Source organism: Ceratotherium simum, chromosome 18 (assembly GCF_057802395.1).
Source record: "Ceratotherium simum simum isolate JZ-2026a chromosome 18, ASM5780239v1, whole genome shotgun sequence".
Taxonomy (NCBI): Eukaryota; Metazoa; Chordata; class Mammalia; order Perissodactyla; family Rhinocerotidae; genus Ceratotherium; species Ceratotherium simum.
In genome coordinates this window covers 58,506,144-58,524,715 of record NC_141917.1, presented here as the reverse complement: position 1 = coordinate 58,524,715, position 18,572 = coordinate 58,506,144, and the positions used below count along the sequence as shown (strand labels likewise).

The following is an 18,572-nucleotide window of genomic DNA, read 5'->3' as shown; positions in this document are numbered from 1 at the left end:
TGCACCAGGCACAGCTCTAAGTCCTTCACGCGTAGTCCTTGCAACAACCCTGAGGCGGGCACTGCTGTTGTCTCCATTACATAGTTGAGGAAACCGATGCACAGAGTGGTGAGTAGACTAGCTCAAGTCACACAGCAGAGCCAAGACTTGAGCCCAAGCAATCTTGCCCCACAGCACACGATCTTGGGGGTGATCTTTGTTTCCAATGGTCTGGCTTTGAATCTCAAGAGTCATGGGATGACCCTGCCCCCCAGCCCACCCCAAGATGGGCCAGGGTGGCCTGTGATGGGAATGAAGGAGGAACCTTCATTCCCATCACAGGGGATGGGTGGGGATGATGGGGATGAGCCCTCCCCTGACACCCTTGTGAGAGCGCCTGGCACACCGTGGGGGCTCAGCCAGTATCTGTTAGCCAGGCTGCCTGGGTGGCATCAGGGGTCCCAGAGAAGGAGAGAGAAGGGGTTTCCTGAAGGCAGGCAAGAGGTCACGAACGAGACCGACTGGGAGGGGCAGACACAGGAGTGGAGCCGTTAGCAAGAACAGAAATGGACCTCAGAGACCTGGACGGCTGCGGGCCCTCCTCGCCTGTGCCCTGGGCTGGCCAGGGATCTCTGTCTTGAGAAGCACGCGCAGCCCAGAGGAATGAATCTGCCACCACAGGTTCTCCTCCCTGGCTCAAGAGTGCCCCTTAAGCCCGTCCTTAACCTTGGTCCCTCTCCTGCTCAAACACCTGCCGTGACTCCCTGTTGCCCACGGTTTAAAAATCCATGATTCATTTCTAGAAGAATTCTCGATCAGCATGGGCGCGCTCTGGTCAGCTGGAGAGGCACTCAGGGTGTTGGACTCGCAGACACCAGCCCCGCCTCCACCCAACCACGCCCCCTGGCCATCCTCCGCTGTCACCAGGCGCCCCCTGCTGGCTCTCGGTGAGGCTCGGGCACAGGTGACAGCACAGTTTTATTCCCGGGAATCTGCAAAGCTGTGTGAGGTGTGTGAGGTCAGGGTGGATCCCAGGCCAGGAGGCGGGGGGTCATTGCGGGCCCGCGCTCAGCGGCTCCACCCGCAGCCAAAGTCCGCCCTCGGCGCGCAGGATCAGCTCTGGCTTCCTGCGCGGCTCCTCCTCGTCCGGCAGGACGCGGAAGCGCAGCAGCGTGAGCGCCAGGACCACCTTCATCTCGGTCATGGCGAACGTCTGCCCGATGCAGTTCCTGCGGGCGGGAGTGGGGCTCTGACGGCGCCAGGAACCTGTCCCGGGACCCCCGTCCCTGCCCGCAGGAGAGAGGAGGGGGCTAACCGTGCCTGGGACCCCCACGTGGGCTTGCGTATTACCTGAGCCTAGCCCGGACTCCAGCCCCGAGCTCAGACCAGCAGGGGGCAGGGGCTCAGAGCACACCGCGGACCGCATTCCCCAGACCATCACCCCTTACCTCCGAGGGAGGGGAGGGAAGGAGAGCCCGAACTCTGACCACCTTCAGTTTTCGCCCCTCCCCGCCCCCACAGTCATGCCTGGGATCTCAGTCCCAGACCCCCGCCCCCATCATCCCATCCCCTCCTCAGATGCCCGCTGCCCTCACCTGGGCCCCGCCGAGAAGGGAATAAAAGCCAGAGGTGCCCTCTCCTTGATGTTTTCTGGGTCAAAGCGAAAGGGATCATAGACCTGGGGGCAAGGCCAAAACAGGGCTGCTGAGTGGGGTCTCCCAGGACCGCCAGCCTTGGAGAGGCAGATGTGTGTATGATGGGGGGAGGAGATGCCTGGTTTGCCAGGTCAGAACTGCACCTTCCCCTGGGTCCCCTTACGGGAGTGGACAAGGATGGGGGTCAGGGCGGCAGCACCTCAGGGTCTGGCCACACGGATGGGTTGTGGTGGGTCCCAAAAATACTGATGAGGCAGATAACACCTGTGGGAGAGGAGGGGCCAGTCAGGAAGCGATCCCGCCTGCCTGCCGGGCCCCTCTTCCTGCCCAGGATGCTCCTCCGTCTGACATTGTGGGCACCTTTGGGGACGACTCGGCCATCTGGGAGCACAATGTCCTGGGTGCAGCAGCGAGAGATGATTGTCACAGGGGGATGCAACCGCAGACTCTCCTTGATGCACATGGTCAGGAAGGGCAACTGGGCCAGGTCCTCCCTAAAGAAATCCCCCAACAATCATACAGAGAGCAAAAACAGAGACCCCTCAGCCCTCCTGCTGCCCCATGAGATCCTCTCTCCCTATAAAAAAAATAAATTCTAGATGGATCAAATATATCCAAAGTCATTAAGTTGTGTACATTAAATATGTACAGCTTTTTGTATGTCAGTCATACCTCAATAAAGTGGTTTACCTAAGAAAAGAAAGGAAGAAAAGAAAGGGAGGGAGGAAGGGAGGAAGGAAAGAAAGAAGGAAGGAAGATGGAAGGAAGGGAAGGAGGGAGGAAGGAAGGAAGGGAGGAAGGAAGGGAAGGAGGGAGAAAGGGAGGAAGGAAGAAAGGAAGGAAGAGAAGGGAGAAAGGGAAGGAGGGAGGAAGGAAGGAAGGAAGAAAAGGAAGGAAGGAAGGAAGGGAGTGAAGGAAGGAAGGAAGGAAGAAAGGAAGAGAGGAGAGAGAAAGAAAAGCAATATCACAGAAGTGCCAGACAGAGAAAATTAGTCAGATATTTTTAAAAGCTTTTCTGAGCAAAACACAACACCCAAACCAAACCATAAAAAGGTTTTCGAACTTGCATAAAAATAAAATAATATTTATGGCAAGAGAGCAAAATCAAAAGGCAAATGAATGATTAAGAAACAAAAGAAACAGATCCAATGTTTTACTCTTATTTATCACAGTATTAGAGATACCAGCTAATGCAATTAGACAAGGGAAAAAAGGAGAGTAATGCAACTTGAAATGTGAGGGTAAACATATCATTTTTGACAGAGAGTGATTTTGTGCTTAGAAAACACAAGAGAATGCACTGGAAAACTTTTTAAACATTGAAGATCCAGTAACAGGGCTAAATTCTTTTTCTTTAAGCCCCTTCTTTTGTGTGGTGTTTTAAATTTTTAATACCTGATACAGTTAACTGGTTCAAAATCAAAAAACTGTAAATCACCACCCCTATGGCACAATATCACTCATATTCCGTCCTCACAGTTCGCCCACATTATTATTTTTTATGTATCCTTCCAGAGTTATGTTTTTGCATCTTAAAAAAATTATAAAATAGCATATGATAGACTATAAACACTGTATCTTTTTGTGTGTGTGTGTGTGTGAGGAAGATCAGCCCTGAGCTGACATTCATGCCAATCCTCCTCTTTTTGCTGAGGAAGACCGGGTCTGAGCTAACATCTATTGCCAGTCCTCCTCCTTTTTTTCCCTTTTTCTCCCCAAAGCCCCAGTAGACAGTTGTATGTCATAGCTGCACATCCTTCTAGTTGCTGTACGTGGGACGCCGCCTCAGCATGGCAGGAGAAGCGGTGCCCTGGTGCGCGCTGGGGATCCAAACCCGGGCCGCCAGTAGCGGCGCGCGCGCACTTAAACGCTAAGCCATGGGGCCGGCCCCTCTGTATCTTTTTCATTTAACAATGTATCAATCTCTTCTTGTATATCTCCCTGGATTTGTGTCACAAATAGGGCCTCCCTACCCTGGAACTATAAAATAATTTTCCCATGGTCTGTAGAGCTTTTAAGACACCTTTGTTTTTTATCTTCAACTCATCTGCACGTTATCTTGTTATGAGACATGAGAAGCAAGTTGAATTAACTTTTTTCCAAGTAGCTTCCCAGTTGTTCCAAGAGCTTTTATTAAGTGGTCTTGATTTTTCCTATTGATACGAGTCTCCCTCTTTGGCATTTACTATGTTGACTAGGCACAAAATTTATATGCGTAAATTATTGGCTTTTCTATGTAGAATTAACAACCAGTTAGAAAAGATAATAAAAGAAAAGATTATAATAATATAAAATATCTGGATTAAATTTAGCAAGAAATGTGAAATCTGTATGTTCCAAATGAACTTATCAACTTCTCTTAATCCAAATAGAAGATATGATTCACCATAACAACAAAAGTGTCTAAGGGTTAACTTAAACAAAATATGTGTAAGATCTCTATGCAAAAATTTTAGACTCTATTAAAAGACTAAAGATTATTTGAATATCCAGAAATGGATATCCATTCCAAACTCTGAGATAGTGTGTGTTAATATTATGAAGTAATCCGTTTTCCACAAGTCAGTCATATATTCAAGTCAACCAATAGAATATACTCAGTTAAAATGAAAATCTACTTGACTTTCTTAGAAACTTGATAAACTTACTCTAAAATTTTTTCTGGAAAAATAAAAGGTCATGAAGAGCTAGGTCAATTTAAAATTGAAAGACTAAAAAGAGGAAGAACTCTACCAGATATTAAGACCTATCAGAAAGATGCAAGAATAAAAAAAAATAGTGTGGCATCTCTGCTAGGACAGGAGAACAGAGCCACGGAACAGAAGAGAGAGCTCAGAGACAGGCATGTGAATAAGTGAAAACTTAACATCTGGTGAAGGAAGCCCACAAAACCCTATGATATAGGTGGATAGAATGGCTGCAAAAGAAAATTTGGACAAATTTGACTTCATAAAAATTAGCACTCCAAAAAGATGTAACGTATAACATGGTGAGTACAGTTAACAATACTGTATTATGTATTTGAAACTTGCTAACAGAGTATATCTTAAAAGTTCTCATCACAAGAAAAAAAAAGTTTGTAACTATGTGTGGTGATGGATGTTAACTAAATTTATTGTGTCAAGGATAACCCTAGTCTTATCTGCAATGTCTCATTTAGTGCAATAATAACTTGCCCTTATCATTGTTTTTGTAATTCAAAACTACTTTTCCAGAGCTCATATTTTGAGCAAAAGTAAAGATCTCAGAGATGTATGTTTAATGTACAGACCTTAAATCCCAAAGAGAGAGAGGAATCATAAATGTGGGTATAAAGATAGATGTCTTCTAAAAGGACACACAGGAAACCATTGATGGGAGTCACTCCTAGGGTGGGGACTAGGAAGGAAGGTCATTTTTATTATAAACCCTTTTGTACTCTTTTTTTTTTACCAAGTGCATAATTTTGTTTGAAGTCTTTGTTTTAAAAGCATAAAAGTGTTTCTCCACCTCACAGGACTGCTGTGCTGAGCAAAGACTTGGAGTGGAGAACACTTCCTCCAAAATGCCCGTCAAGTCCAACGCCTCCTCACCATCCCCCAGCCCCTGACCTGATCAGGCCTCAGAATCTCCTCCCTGGGCCCCCATTCTACAGGTTGTCCTCTCCAGTAGGTCCCCCACACAAGTGCTAGAAAGATTCTCTGGTGCCCAGATCTGACCTGTCTTCCTGTTCAAATACTTTCCGTGGCTCCCTATTGCCTTTGGCTTAAAATTGGAGCCATTGACATTGCAGTCAAAGTCTTCCACAACCAGACTCTGCTGCCATCTCCCCACCTCATCGTCTCACCATGAGTTAGGTGCTCCCTCGCTCCCCCACTCCCTTCACCCCTCCATCCCTCAGTCTCTCCCTCTCTTCCTCCCTCCTTTCCACTCCTTTCTCTCTCTCCCCTTCCTCCTCCTCCCTTCTCTCTCTCTCTCCCTCTCTTTCTCTCTCTTTATCTCTTCCTCCCTCCTTCCTTCCCTCTCCCTTCTCCCTCTCTCTCTCCATCTGCACCTCCCCTCCCCTTCACTTTTGCCCAGGCTATCTTCTTGATATAACTCCACCCCAACTACACCCAAATATCTACTGATCAGCATTCAAGGTCTCAGCTGAGACACTCTCTCCACCCTCAGCCTGGCCTATCTTACTCTGAACCCAGCCCTGCCCACGTGGACTGAGAGTGTCCTGACCCGGAACTATTGCCCCACCAGGCTGGGAGCTCCTGGAAGGCAAAGGCCAGGTCTGAGTCCTTCGCAAGTCTCCAGGACACAGGGTGGGGCTGGGAAGAACTGGAGATGGCACAGAATTGGGGATGGGAAGGCAGTGTGGCGGTGTCTGCCGAATGCGGACTGGATGGGTGAAGATGCAGGTGTTCCTGGACAAGAGCTGAATGACTTTAACCCCCAGGTGTCCTCTGTGAATCCTGGACTGCACAATGTGATAGGAATTAGGAGGCAGGAGACCAGCAGTCATTCAGGCAGTGAGGATGTTTGAAAAAACCTGATTTCAGAGAGACCAGTAAGGTAGCAGAGGGGAAGGTCACTCACTGAATATGCCCTAAGGGGCACCATCTGCCCTCACACATTGTCACTAATTCTCTCAGCAGCCCAGATCTTTCTGTCCCAAAGGCTGTAACCTTTCCCCTGCTCTCCAGGCTGGGTACCAGACTCTGCCTGTGGGCTCTGTTCCTATTCCCACTAAGAAAAAATGACAGAATCGGCAAAAAGATCTTCCCCCTTCCCAGCTGGGGAGCAGAGCCAATGAGAGGGGTTCGGGAACAGACCACGTGAACCCGCACTCACCACTCAATCTCCTTAGGCTCACGGTCCCTCAGGAGCTCTTGCACCTCCTGCCGGCAGCGCTCCTGGTACTCCGGGTGCTTCGCAAGGTTGTACAGGACCCAGGAGAGGCCGCTGGCTGTGGTGTCATGCCCTGAGAGGCAGGCAGACAGGCTTGGGTCTCTGGGCTGCTTCAGCACCGTAAGGTGGACAGCGCCCTCACATTAAGGCCCTCAGGGAGGACGGGGAGGATGGGGGTGAAGGAGTGGTCCAGGGCTCACCCACCAAGTCCCTGGGATAGAGAGACCCCTGCTCCCTCTGTAATCTCACCCCCAAACATAAAGGTGTCAGCCTCAGCTCGGATGTCCTCATCTGACAGTTCCTTCCCATCTTCATCCTGGAGAGAAAGCAAGATCCCCCAAATCACACCAGTTCCGAGGGCTCTGAGACAAGCTCGGAAGTGCCGTCATCCACTCAGAAACCCAAGCCCACCCTGCACTCCTGGACCTCCTTTGCTCCCTATCGCCAGAGGCCCCACCCCACAGGCCACCTCCTTGGCATCCTTGCCTCCTGTCTTGTCCCTGGTGGGAGGAATCAATGATCCATGAATATCTTCTTCTTTCTACATGATGACGGCTTTCTGAGAAAAATTTATTGGCAACCTGGGCTACAGGATGATTGACTGGTGCCTTGTCTTGGAAGTTAGAGATTGAGTATCACTCCAGACCCATTTACTCACATTCTAGGATAGTAAATTCAGAGATTCCTTACCTCCCCTGGAGATAAACCTACAGAACCTACACACTTTGTCTTCTCACTAAGATTTGTTTATACTCCAGCTTCTCTCTCCCTCTTTCTCTCTCTCACCGTAAGAAAGAAGGGGCAGCTGAGTCAGCTGTCCTATACAAGTTCCAAGATTCATAATGTGGAGGTACCACTCCTGTGATGCAAGCATGGCTGCAAGTACAGGTAAAAGCATCATGTCACCCTCAGAGGAATTTGGGAGTGTGGAACCAGAGCTACAGTTCTACTCTGGCTACTGTTACTGCTGAAAGTAATAAATGGGCTGGTCTGACCCAGCGTTCTGAGATGGATAGATAGATAGATAGATAGATAGATAGATAGATAGATAGATAGATAGATAGATAATAGACAGATAAATAGATAGATAGATACATATATACATACACACATACATACATATATATACACATATAGTCTAACATATGTATATGACTAACTTCTTAAGTAGAATAAAATTGCACACCCTTCACAGTTTCAGTTTTAGACTTAGCAGTCCCCTGGAGGCTGCATTCCAGTCATCTCTAAAACATATGCCTGAACTGTCCCTCCCTTCCTCAAGCACCTCCCATGGCTCCCCAGGACCCTCCAGATCGAGTCCAAGTTCTTTGATCTGACATTTGAAATCAAGGTCAATTCTACCTCTTGAACTCAGATCCCAGAGAAGCCCACCTTGGTCAGCAGGAGCACATCAATGAAGTCCAATGTCTTGACCTTAGCCTTGGCCTTGAGGAAGTCATCAAGACCCTGATCAGGAAGGGTACGGCGCCGCTCCTGGATGATGGCATCTGTGAAGTCGTGCACCAGGCGACAGGCCCTGCGGAAGCGTCGTCCATCAGGGGTGAGGTGGTACAGGAAGTCCACGTGCAGGAAGATCTGCTGGTGCCGTTTTGTCACAAGGGCACTGAGCTCCAAGATGGCAGCGATATACTCACTAGGCTTCCTGCAGGATGAGGGTATAAAGGGAGGCGACAATTTAGCTCACCTGAAGCCCAAGAAACACGTCCCACTGGAAGCCAGGAGCTACCTCCCATGAGGAAACTGAGTATCCAGGAACAGATGGCCCCACAGATACATGGTGGGGATGATCCAGGAGCCACAACTCTCCAGACACTCTTCTCTCCCTGGCTCCTGTCTCCGTGAGCTGCCTCCATGCCCCAGGTACCCAGGGCACAGCTTAGACATCACGCCTCTCTCCTCTCTCTCCTACACAGTGTCTGCCCCTTCTCCTTCCCACAACTGTCCACGCAGCTCACACCTTGTCCTCTCCCAACTGATCAATGGACCCAGCCCCTCCCTGGTCTCCTTGCATCCAGTGTCAACATCACCTGTGCCTACATGACAGTCGGTCTTTTCTAGAGTCAGATGTCCAACTTGAGCTTTGACCATGACCCTCATCTGCTCAAACACCTTCCATGGCTCCCTGGAAACCTCAGGATAAAGTTCATATCCCTTTGCCTGGCTTTTGAATGTCATTAAGCTCTACCCCTCCAACCTCATTTCCCAGGCGTCTCCTCATTGTTGCACACGCTCTGCTCATCCTAGCCTCCTGGCCTTTAGCAAACATTTATACCTACCTGAAAGGATTGCTCTTTCTCTTTCCCCTTCCCCGTCCTTCACTGTCCATCTCTGATTCTTCTCCTTCAGAAAGGCCCTTCTGAGTGCCCTTGTCAGTTCTCCCCCCATCTACCCCGTGGGTCTATGGCCCATGTTCCCAGGCCCTGGGCAAGGACTCACTCCTGGCAATTGCTGTTGAAACTGAAGACACATTTCTGCAGACTGTCCAGGGTCATGAGGCTGATGTGTTCAAACATGTCCAGATGGGCGCTGCCCTCCAAGGCCAGGCGCGTCCACTTGGCCTGGACAGAGAAGAGGGAAGAGCTGGGGCTGGGACCTGCCTCCCTTGAGACCTTCCCCAACCCCAACCACCAGGATAGGGTCTCCCAGATCCAGCCTCTTGGCTCCCGGCACCCGTCCCCTGGGATAATCAGGCTTGAGCGGGAGTGGAAACTGTTACTACTAGGACATGAAGACCCCATGGCTGGGAGTCCGGGGACCTGGGCTCAAATCCTGGCTCTGCCTCCTACACTCCATGTGCCCTTGGTCAGCTCAATGCCCTCCTCTGGGCTCTGCTTGTTAAGTCCACAGTAGCAGTTAAGATGACCTACTTTGGCGTCAGACAAACCAGACAGGTGTCCCAGCTCCACTTATTAGTTCACTTGCCAGCTGTGTGAACTCAGGCAAGCTCCCTAACCTCTCTGTGCCTCAGTTTCATCATCTGTAATGGGGAAAAATCATCTCTACCTTATAGGATTGTGAAAATTAACTTAGACAACGTATGTCATGGAATTGACGGGGAGCTTCTGGCATATAGAAAGTGCTCAATAAACATTAGCTTTCATCATCTTTATTGTTATAAATATTTAGGTAAATATCTCCTATGTTGGTCGTGGTAGTCCTCCATGGGCCCTGAGCACCCCTTCACATTCTGCTGGGTATGCCAAAAAATGCAAGGCCCTGATGTTCTTTACCTGGGACATTTCTCAGAGTTGTGTTTGCAACAAACAATGTTGAGGGATGAGGTAATGCCTCCCCCTGGACAAATATAAGGCTTGCTTCTAATTGCTATAAAAGTCATACGGTCCCTAAACCTAGTGCTCCTCCCCTGCAATGCAACACACCGCATGAGCAGGCATCCATTGAAGCCCACCTGTGTCATCCTCATGGGATTTAGTGACTTGGAGAAAGAATGCAAACCAACAAGAGGCATGAGCCACTTGTTTTGCCATGAGTATTAAGCTATCCTCTGTCTCTGACCCAGGAGTCTCGTGTCTTCCGGCAGAATCCACAAAACAGTAACGAGCTTACTTGTCAGCTTGCAAGTATGGAAAAACACCAGGCACTTCACAAATCCCTGACCTCCAATGCTTCACTTCCCTACATCCACATCCTCTGCAATGTGACTGAAACCTTCCATGAGGAGGTGGAGCCTACTTCACCACCCTTTCATTCTGGCTGGCCTTTTGACTTGCTTTGGCCAATGTGGTAAAAATGATGAGGTGATCATCCTAAACCTAGACCTCAAGAGGCAGTGTGGCTTCCTCCCAGTCTCTTGGAACCCTGCCTCTGCCCTGTGAACAAGCCTGAAATGCCTTCTGGAGGGAGAGAAACTCATGAGAGGATTGTCCCAGCTGAGGTCGCCTTGGTCAGCCAGCCACGTCCCAAACGTGAGAGGACTGAGCCCAGATCAGCAAGGTACTGACCCACAGCTGATCACAGATACATGAGTGACCCCATCTGCGTCCAGAAGAACCAGCCAACTGACTCATAGACTTGTTAGCAATAGTAAACCCCTATTATTTTGAAGTGGTTTGTTACTCAACATTCAATATGAAATATTCATCACTGTCATCAACTGTGTCTCAGGATTCCAAGGCTTCTGTGAGGGAAACATAGAAACTAACACGTGAGCGCCTACTATGTGCCAGGAACATGACTCCATTACATCATTTGACCACTCTGCAATGTGAGGCTCATTATCCCCAGTTTACAGCTGAGGAAACTGGGGCTCAGAAAGGAAAAGCAACAGTCCCAACCACCCAGAAGACCCAGAATTCCAGACAAGATGTCTGTGAGCCCCCATCGCCCCCAAGGCTCTAGCTGGGACCTTGGGCTCAGGAGACTCACGTGCATGATGTTCACACTGTCATTGAAAATCTTCACGTAGGGCTTCAGGATGCTGAAGTGGAAGGCGGGCGTCAGCATGCGGCGGTGCCTGCTCCACTTGTCACCAGCACTCAGCAGGAGCCCATCCCCTAGTAGGGGCAGCCACAGAGAGTGAGCAAGGGCAGCACCTCCCCCTGCCCCCAAGGTTGTCTCCAATCCCTTCACAAGCTGTTACTCACCCAGCCAGGGCTTCAGGAAGCTGTAGAAGACCGCGTCCTTGGGTGCGATGGCAGCTGACATGAATGACGACCATCGGGGACCATGGAGAGGGGGAATGGAGGGACTTTTGATGCGAGGTGGAGCCCAGCCAGGAGTCTGCATTCCCCCTCCAAGCCCAGCATAGCGGGAGTGGGGCCAAGAGCAAAGGAAGCGAGAGGAGGGGGGAGGTGAAGGGTAACCAGACCAGGTTGCAGCACAGAGTAGAGCAAAGGCAGAGCCCACAGACACACCCCCACGTGCTTAGATGCACCCCAACATGGCACAATATGTCCCAGCGCATGTTGACATGGCTCCTACATGGTCCAACATGTTCTAAACACCCAAGGACAGCCCAGCACTCAACAAAACACCTTTACAGGGACCTGGGACACCACATCTGCCCAGCACTCTCTGACATCTCCTGGGACATCTGACATGGCCCCACCATGTGTTAACATGTCCTGTCACGAAACAACGTGCATGACACACCCTGACACGACACAACATACTCTGACATGGACCCAAAGACATGACCTCAACATGTCCCGCAGACAGGACTTAAATGCAGTCCCATTAACGTCACATACATGGACCAGGCGTGACCCAGAAATATCCTAAGACCTGCCTCAGACCAGACTCACATAAGGTCTCAGGCATTCTCAGAGGGACCCTGGGTCCCAGACCTGAGACAAACACCTAATGTGACCCAGACATGAACAGCAGGAGACCTAGACAATCTCAAGTGGAATCAGACAAGACCTGGACAGACTCGGACATGCCTCAAATATCCTTGGCCACAGCCGAGCCCCAGACGTGACTGGGACTATCTCCATTTGATCCAAGTCTAAACATACACCAGCTGTAACCAAGTGTAACATATACCAGATGTAACCAGTGTAACATACCAGCTGTAACCAGTGTAACATACCAGCTATAACCAAGTATAACATATACCAGGTGTAACCAAGTGTAACACATACCAGCTCTAACGAAGTGTAACATATACCAGTTGTAACCAAGTGTAACATATACCAGCTGTAACCAAGTGTTACATACTTGTGTAACCAAGTATAACATATACCAGGTGTAACGAAGTGTAACATACTGGTGTAACCAAGTGTAACATATACCAGGTATAACCAAGTATAACGTATACCAAGTGTAACCAGGACCCAGGGGAAACACAAACGTGACCAGACATGGCCATACAGCAGATACCACGCAGACAGGCCCTCAGCGTGAGCAGACACAACCAGAGATCGAGCAAGTAGGGATCCAGGTAAGACAGAGGCAGTGGCATCTCTGCCACAGCCCCTCCTGTCCACACGCAGGTCACCCACCCAGCTGGAGGCAGCACAAAGACCTCAGCAGCAGGCAAGCTGTGGCCAGTGGGGTGTCTACCTGGAGCAAAGAGCACCGGCTTGATGCAGGTGGGGTGGAAGATGCGGATGACTGCATGCCAGGGCCCCACCCACCAGCAGCACACATCCCCATAGGTGCTCGCCAGGCCCTGTGTGTACAGGAGACCTTCCTCCGAGCTCCGAATCTGGAGAGGAACAAAGAGGAACCAAATCACTCTTCCAGGTGGCCAGAGGGAAGGACTTGCAGGGCAGAGACCCGGACCTGAGCCCCATGAATCCCATCCAACAGCTCATCCTCCCCCTGGGGTCCCTCCCCACACTCTCAATGCACAACAATTGGGATCCCTCAGCTACAGGGACAGAAAACGTCCTTCCCCATTTGGATCCCAAACACCACGTTCACCTGGCTTCTCTTCTATCCCCATTATCCAGATAAGGAGACCAAGCCTCTGAACGATAGAGTCACTTGCTCACAGCCTCCCAGGTCGTTAAGTGGCATACCTGAGATCCGAGGCCAGGTCTGTCTCAATCGACGGCCTCAGTTCTTAACCATCAAACTGCTTTGAACCCCAAAACAATAGCTCTGAGAACCCTATGACAGCCAAGACTCGGCAATCAGAGTCACAGTGACTGGATGAGGAACTGGTCTTGGACCTAAGCCAGGAAAATTAAAGCAAATCCTGAAACTTTTCCTGGAACTGTTGGGAAGGAGCTCACTCTTCCACGGAAGTCGAGCTTCTGGGACTCATCTTTACCAGCATGAGAGTGAAGCCATCACAGAGGAACACAGAACTGAAAAACAGAGACTGATTCCTGATGACATTTTTTGAGACCTGGATCCAGCCGTGCCTGAAGACAACGTCCCTGGACTTGACAGTCAGTCGATTCCCTTTCTTTGCTTAGACCATACAGGGTTGAGTTTCCACCACTCACAACTGAAAAGGACCTCAGCAGCCAGAGAGGGCTGGGGACCGGCCAGAGTCACTCAGCATTTTGGTGGTGGAGCCAAGGTCTCTGTCAGATTCTAGCTTTTCCCCTGTTCAGCCTGGTCTTTTCTGAAGTGAGAAAGGTAGAGAGCAACAGAAGGGAGCCAAGCTGGAGTGGGGACTCCTTGAGGTGGGGCCTGGAGCAGGAGGGTGATAAACTTGAAGTGGACAAGCCACCAGAGGGAGTAGAAGGAGTCAACTCATCAAAGGTGCACATCACGAAAATAGCAGCCCAGCGGCCAGCCGGTGGCATAGTGGTTAAGTTTGCACGCTCCGCTTTGGCGGCCCGGGGTTCACAGGTTCAGATCCCTGGTGTGGACCTATGCACCGCTCATCAAGCCATGCTGTGGCAGCGTCCCATATAAAGTAGAGGATGATGGGCACGGATGTTAGCTCAGGGCCAATCTTCCTCAGCAAAAAGAGGGATTGGCAACAGATGTTGCTCTGGGCTAGTCTTCCTCACCAAAAAGAACAAAAAGGAAAGAAAATAGCAGCCCAGCTCTTCCACCACTCTGAAGCCCTCCTTGCTCTGGGCCTGGGGATGGGTGGGGCTGAGGCCAGGCCTGGCAGGGGTCTCCAATGCCATCTTGCTCACTGCATCCCTCTGTCTTCTGCTTTAAAAAATTTCTGCTCGTTGTTTCAGACCGAGTTCCAGCAACTCCTCCTCCAGTAAGCCCTGCAGCCTGCCCCAGCAGAGCCCTTGCTTCTCCTCTGGGCTGCCTCACTCCTCTCCCTCTGGCCCACTCCTGACCACACCAGGTCGGGGATCTCTCTCTCTAGACCTGTCTTCCCAAGATTGGGGGTCCCCCAGGACAAGGTCCTGGATTGAGGCCTCTTGGGGCCCCAGTGGTACCCAGGACAGCAGGGCAGGGGTCAGACAGCAGGGGTCTCCCTCAGACATCTGAGGGAGAAGAGGGGCAGAGGGCTGGGTCCTGCAGGGGCCGCACAGAAGCTTGGCAGGGAGGAGCTAGAAGCCCTCAGATGTGCCACGGCGCCCACCACCACAGCTCTGTGTGGGTACCTGAGGCACTGAGGACAGTCTGGACTATGTCGGGGTGGCAGAGAGTGACGAGGGGGATGGTGGGGCCCAGCCAGATCACAAATCCCTGAGGGTAGGTGGCCACCAGCTGAGTTGCATCCCTCAAGCCCAGCTCCATTGGGGGAAACTGCAAGCAAAGCAGAGACCATCGCTCCCCAGAAGGAGCCATGACACGTCCCCATACAGCCTCTGCAGTGGACAGTGTGTCCAGATTCTGCACAGACGGAGGAATCTCTGCTTCCTCCTGCTCCTTCCCTCTCGGGGCAGGAGGGTCCTTGAGGCTGCTCCAAGTCCCAAGGGGACATCCCAGGACAGGGAGAAGACATGCTCTCTGACCACAGAAGCCAACCTTGGCTCAAGAAGACTGATTTTTCTCATCCTGGAGTGGTTCCAGCCTTGGGGGCAGCCACAGGATGCCCCCAAGAGGGGGCACAGGAGGTCCTCACGGGGGAAATTTTCGCGCAACACGGTGGCCTCAGGACCTGTCCCTGGGGCTCATTCTCACATCCTGTCATGTCGGGACCTATCCACATGGCCTCTGGTATCTCAAAGGTGAAGGGTCTGCAGCCCCAGGACCATCTGCTCAAGCAGACCTTAGGGGATAGACGTGATCTCTGCCCGTCAATCAGGAGGGCAACTCCCATCTATGAGCCCATTCTGCAGAGCCCACCCTCTGCATACTGCATGCTGTCTGTCTATCTATCTCTCATAATTCATCTGGTCTCTGTATCACTGACAATGTGTCCTGCCAATCTATCTCTCAAGCATCCTGTCTATCTCTCTGTCTTTCATAGTGCATCCTATCTGTCTCTCTATCTCTCACAGTGCATCCTGTCCGTCTCTCTGTCTCTCACAGTGCATCCTGTCTGTCTCTCTATCTCTCACAGTGCATCCTGTCCGTCTCTCTGTCTCTCACAGTGCATCCTGTCCGTCTCTCTGTCTCTCACAGTGCATCCTGTCCGTGTCTCTGTCTCTCACAGTGCGTCCTGTCCGTGTCTCTATCTCTCACAGTGCATCCTGTCTGTCTCTCTGTCTCTCACAGTGCATCCTGTCTTTCTCTCTGTCTCTCATAGTATGTCCTGTCCGTCTCTCTGTCTCTCACAGTGCGTCCTGTCTGTCTCTCTATCTCTCACAGTGCGTCCTGTCCGTCTCTCTGTCTCTCACAGTGCGTCCTGTCCGTGTCTCTGTCTCTCACAGTGCGTCCTGTCCGTCTCTCTGTCTCTCACAGTGCATCCTGTCCGTCTCTCTGTCTCTCACAGTGCATCCTGTCCGTCTCTCTGTCTCTCACGGTGCATCCTGTCCGTCTCTCTGTCTCTCACAGTGCATCCTGTCCGTCTCTCTGTCTCTCACAGTGCGTCCTGTCCCTGTCTCTATCTCTCACAGTGCGTCCTGTCCGTGTCTCTATCTCTCACAGTGCATCCTGTCTGTCTCTCTGTCTCTCACAGTGCATCCTGTCTTTCTCTCTGTCTCTCATAGTATGTCCTGTCCATCTCTCTGTCTCTCACAGTGCGTCCTGTCTGTCTCTTTGTCTCTCACAGTGCGTCCTGTCTGTCTCTCTATCTCTCACAGTGCATCCTTTCTGTCCATCTATCTCTCACAGTGCGTCCTGTCTGTGTGTGTATCTCTCACAGCGTCCTGTCTGTTGTTCCTCAACCTACATACACACCCACAAATTGTTCCAAAAACTGGTGCAGATATTGAGATTCATCCTTTAAAATGTAAAGGAAGTCAGTCCACCTCCTCTGTGGTATGTTATGCAGTGCCTCCTGATGCCTTATCCAAGCCTGGAAAATACCCCCAGATGTTCCAGGCAGGTAAACATAAGTCCTTTTCACCTTGTGACCCCCTTCTTGCTCCCCAAGAATCATGAGATTAGGATTCAAGACACTTGAAGAAATTGACAGGAGAGAGAGAGTGACTCAGCCAAGAACACGGCAAGAGGAACTGGAGGAGAGAAGAGTGACCCAGACCAGCCCCCACGGCTACGCCCTCAGAGGACAAGGCAGAACCGCAGTGACTGTAACATTGCCCTGCCTCCAGGGCTCACTGAGAACATTCCAAGACCCAGAATCTCAGGGACCCTCACAATGAGCTTTGGAATGTCCCCGTTCTGAACTTTGCCACACTGGAAAGTAAAATCGCAGGAAATCCTCCCCCAGGCTGTAGCTCTCACCGCAGGAAGGAAAGGAAAGCTGTGCTCATCCCTCAGCTGGTCTAGGGGGTAGGAGGAGCTGGACGCTCATCTCTTTGGCCTTGACGGAGAGAGGTGATGGCACGTTCACCACCGAGGTTATCAAACATGTATTTTGAGTGCCTGCTGTATACCAGCCCCTGGGCTGGGCCTTGCAGTGTGCTCCCCAGAGCTACTATCAAGTTGGAGAGATAGACAATAGGTAATTGGAGAATTAACGTTTAATTAAGCAGGAGCAGGGCCAAGTGAATGGTCAAGGTCTGGGGTGTGGGCAGGCCATGGAGGAAGGCTTCTGAAAGGGGAGTGAGTGGCCCAGTTTATCCAGGTTGGGCAACGGGGCCCATTGGGACATCTTAGGCGGAAGAGCCAGATGAGAGGAAGGTGTGTCAGGAAGGGGGGGTGGGGGGCTGTGCCCTGTGGGTGGGGGTGGGGAGGTCATAGCTAATTCCTGTGGGAAACTGCAGCCCAGAGTGAGCAGACACAAGGAAATGAGCCAGACAGGGAGTGGACCCTGGACAGTGCCCCTGAGGCCTTCTCATACTCAGTGGTGGAGACTGGGAATGTCAGGGAGTCCGGCTCTGTGCACCCCAGCCTGGGAGCCCCTCAGAGGTGCAGTAATGTGGGGAAGACGGGCAGGAAGTGGATCCAATGCAGGCTTGGGGTGGGGCACACGGATGTGGGAAAGGCCTGGGATGGCAGAGCAGAGGATGAGTGAGTGAGGAAAGAGGGGCCCCCTGCGTCCCTCTCACTTCTCCACAGTCCTAGACCCCAGCCCAACCCTGGAGCCCCATTCCCAACCCCTCAGGAAGTCCATCCCCTCTGATGACCCAGACCCTTCCTGCTGCCCACACTCACCAGGCCCAGGTGACCCAAGAACCAGTTCCGTTTGGGGGGCTGCGGGAAACACCTGAGGCGGCAGCAGTTGTCATAGAAGGTGTAGGTCCAGGCCAGCACGCGGGCCAGGACCCAGGAGGCCCCGACCATCAGCAGGAGCAGCCACAGGGAGGCTGCCAGCGGCCCGAGTCCCAGCCAGGACAGGCTCAGCTGCGGCATCCTGCAGGGCAGAGGGGGTGGAGGGTGAGCTCCTGAGGCCCAGGAAAGGCGTGGTATTGGTGAGCTTGAAACAGAGACGGACAGCTCACGAAGACAGGGAGAAGACCAAGGGTGTGAGGGACGGGGCCAGGGAGGGGCAGGGACGGTGGGTGCTGGAGACAGGGCAGGGAGGGCTCAGAGAGGGGAGGGGGATCCAGGGAAGTCCAGAGGAAGAGGGAGACATACAGAGAGACAGAGAGAGAGAGAGACAGAAAAACAGAGAGACAGAGAGAGAGAGACACAGAGAGACAGAGATAAAGAGAAACATAAAGAAAGAGAGAAAAGAGAAAGAGAGAGACTAATGAAGAAACACCCAAACTGAATCAGTGGACGGTTGCCAGAGGCTCCAGTTATGAGGAAACCACCAGCCCCTGGCCAGGCTGCTCCCTGGAGCCTCCCTTGTGCTGGGCAGCACCCCTCCCCACCCCAGGCCAGACCTCCAGCCCCTCAACCCCAGCCTGGCACCTTCTGCCTGGAGCAGCACACAACCTCCTCTCCCCTGCTCCTGGGAAGTCTTTGCCCCTGGGCCCTGACCTCGGGGAGGCTGGCAGGCGCCAGGCTAAGCCAGCCAATCCCCGCACAGCTGCTTACCTCCTCCCAACCCAGCAGCTGGCGCAAAGGGAGGGTGGGGAGGGGGCTCCAGTGTTGTCAAGAGAGGCCTACAAACAAGCTCAGGGTCACACAGTGTGGATGCTGTATCCTCAGGTCTCAGCACCTCCCACATGGGTGGTAGGGCAAGATGGGAGG

General features: G+C 51.7%; 1 protein-coding gene across 1 annotated transcript; it reads right to left on the bottom strand.

Moving 5' to 3' along the window:
• Positions 1-305: 305 nt before the first annotated feature.
• LOC147914660 (cytochrome P450 4F3-like) lies at positions 306-18,368 on the bottom strand. The gene is made up of 13 exons (XM_087443666.1): positions 18,291-18,368; positions 17,589-17,787; positions 12,558-12,702; positions 11,138-11,191; positions 10,920-11,047; positions 8,970-9,091; positions 7,905-8,175; positions 6,762-6,828; positions 6,456-6,585; positions 1,995-2,128; positions 1,834-1,898; positions 1,575-1,657; positions 306-1,208 (listed from the first exon to the last, which is right to left on the bottom strand). Exons 2-13 carry the CDS (start codon positions 17,784-17,786, stop codon positions 1,031-1,033), a joined length of 1,575 nt encoding a protein of 524 aa, XP_087299792.1. The 5' UTR covers position 17,787; positions 18,291-18,368; the 3' UTR covers positions 306-1,030.
• Positions 18,369-18,572: the final 204 nt, after the last annotated feature.

What these genes read in the sequence shown, in the direction of transcription:
- LOC147914660 (XM_087443666.1), bottom strand. Translation starts at nt 17,786, where the DNA reads ATGCCGCAGCTGAGCCTGTCCTGGCTGGGACTCGGGCCGCTGGCAGCC. An exon ending in ATGTGCTCCTGCTGACCAAG is followed by an intron (nt 6,829 to 7,904) that starts GTGGGCTTCTCT and finishes CTTTCTCTCCAG; the next exon opens with GATGAAGATGGGAAGGAACT. An exon ending in TGACACCTTTATGTTTGGGG is followed by an intron (nt 6,586 to 6,761) that starts GTGAGATTACAG and finishes CCTGCCTCTCAG; the next exon opens with GGCATGACACCACAGCCAGC.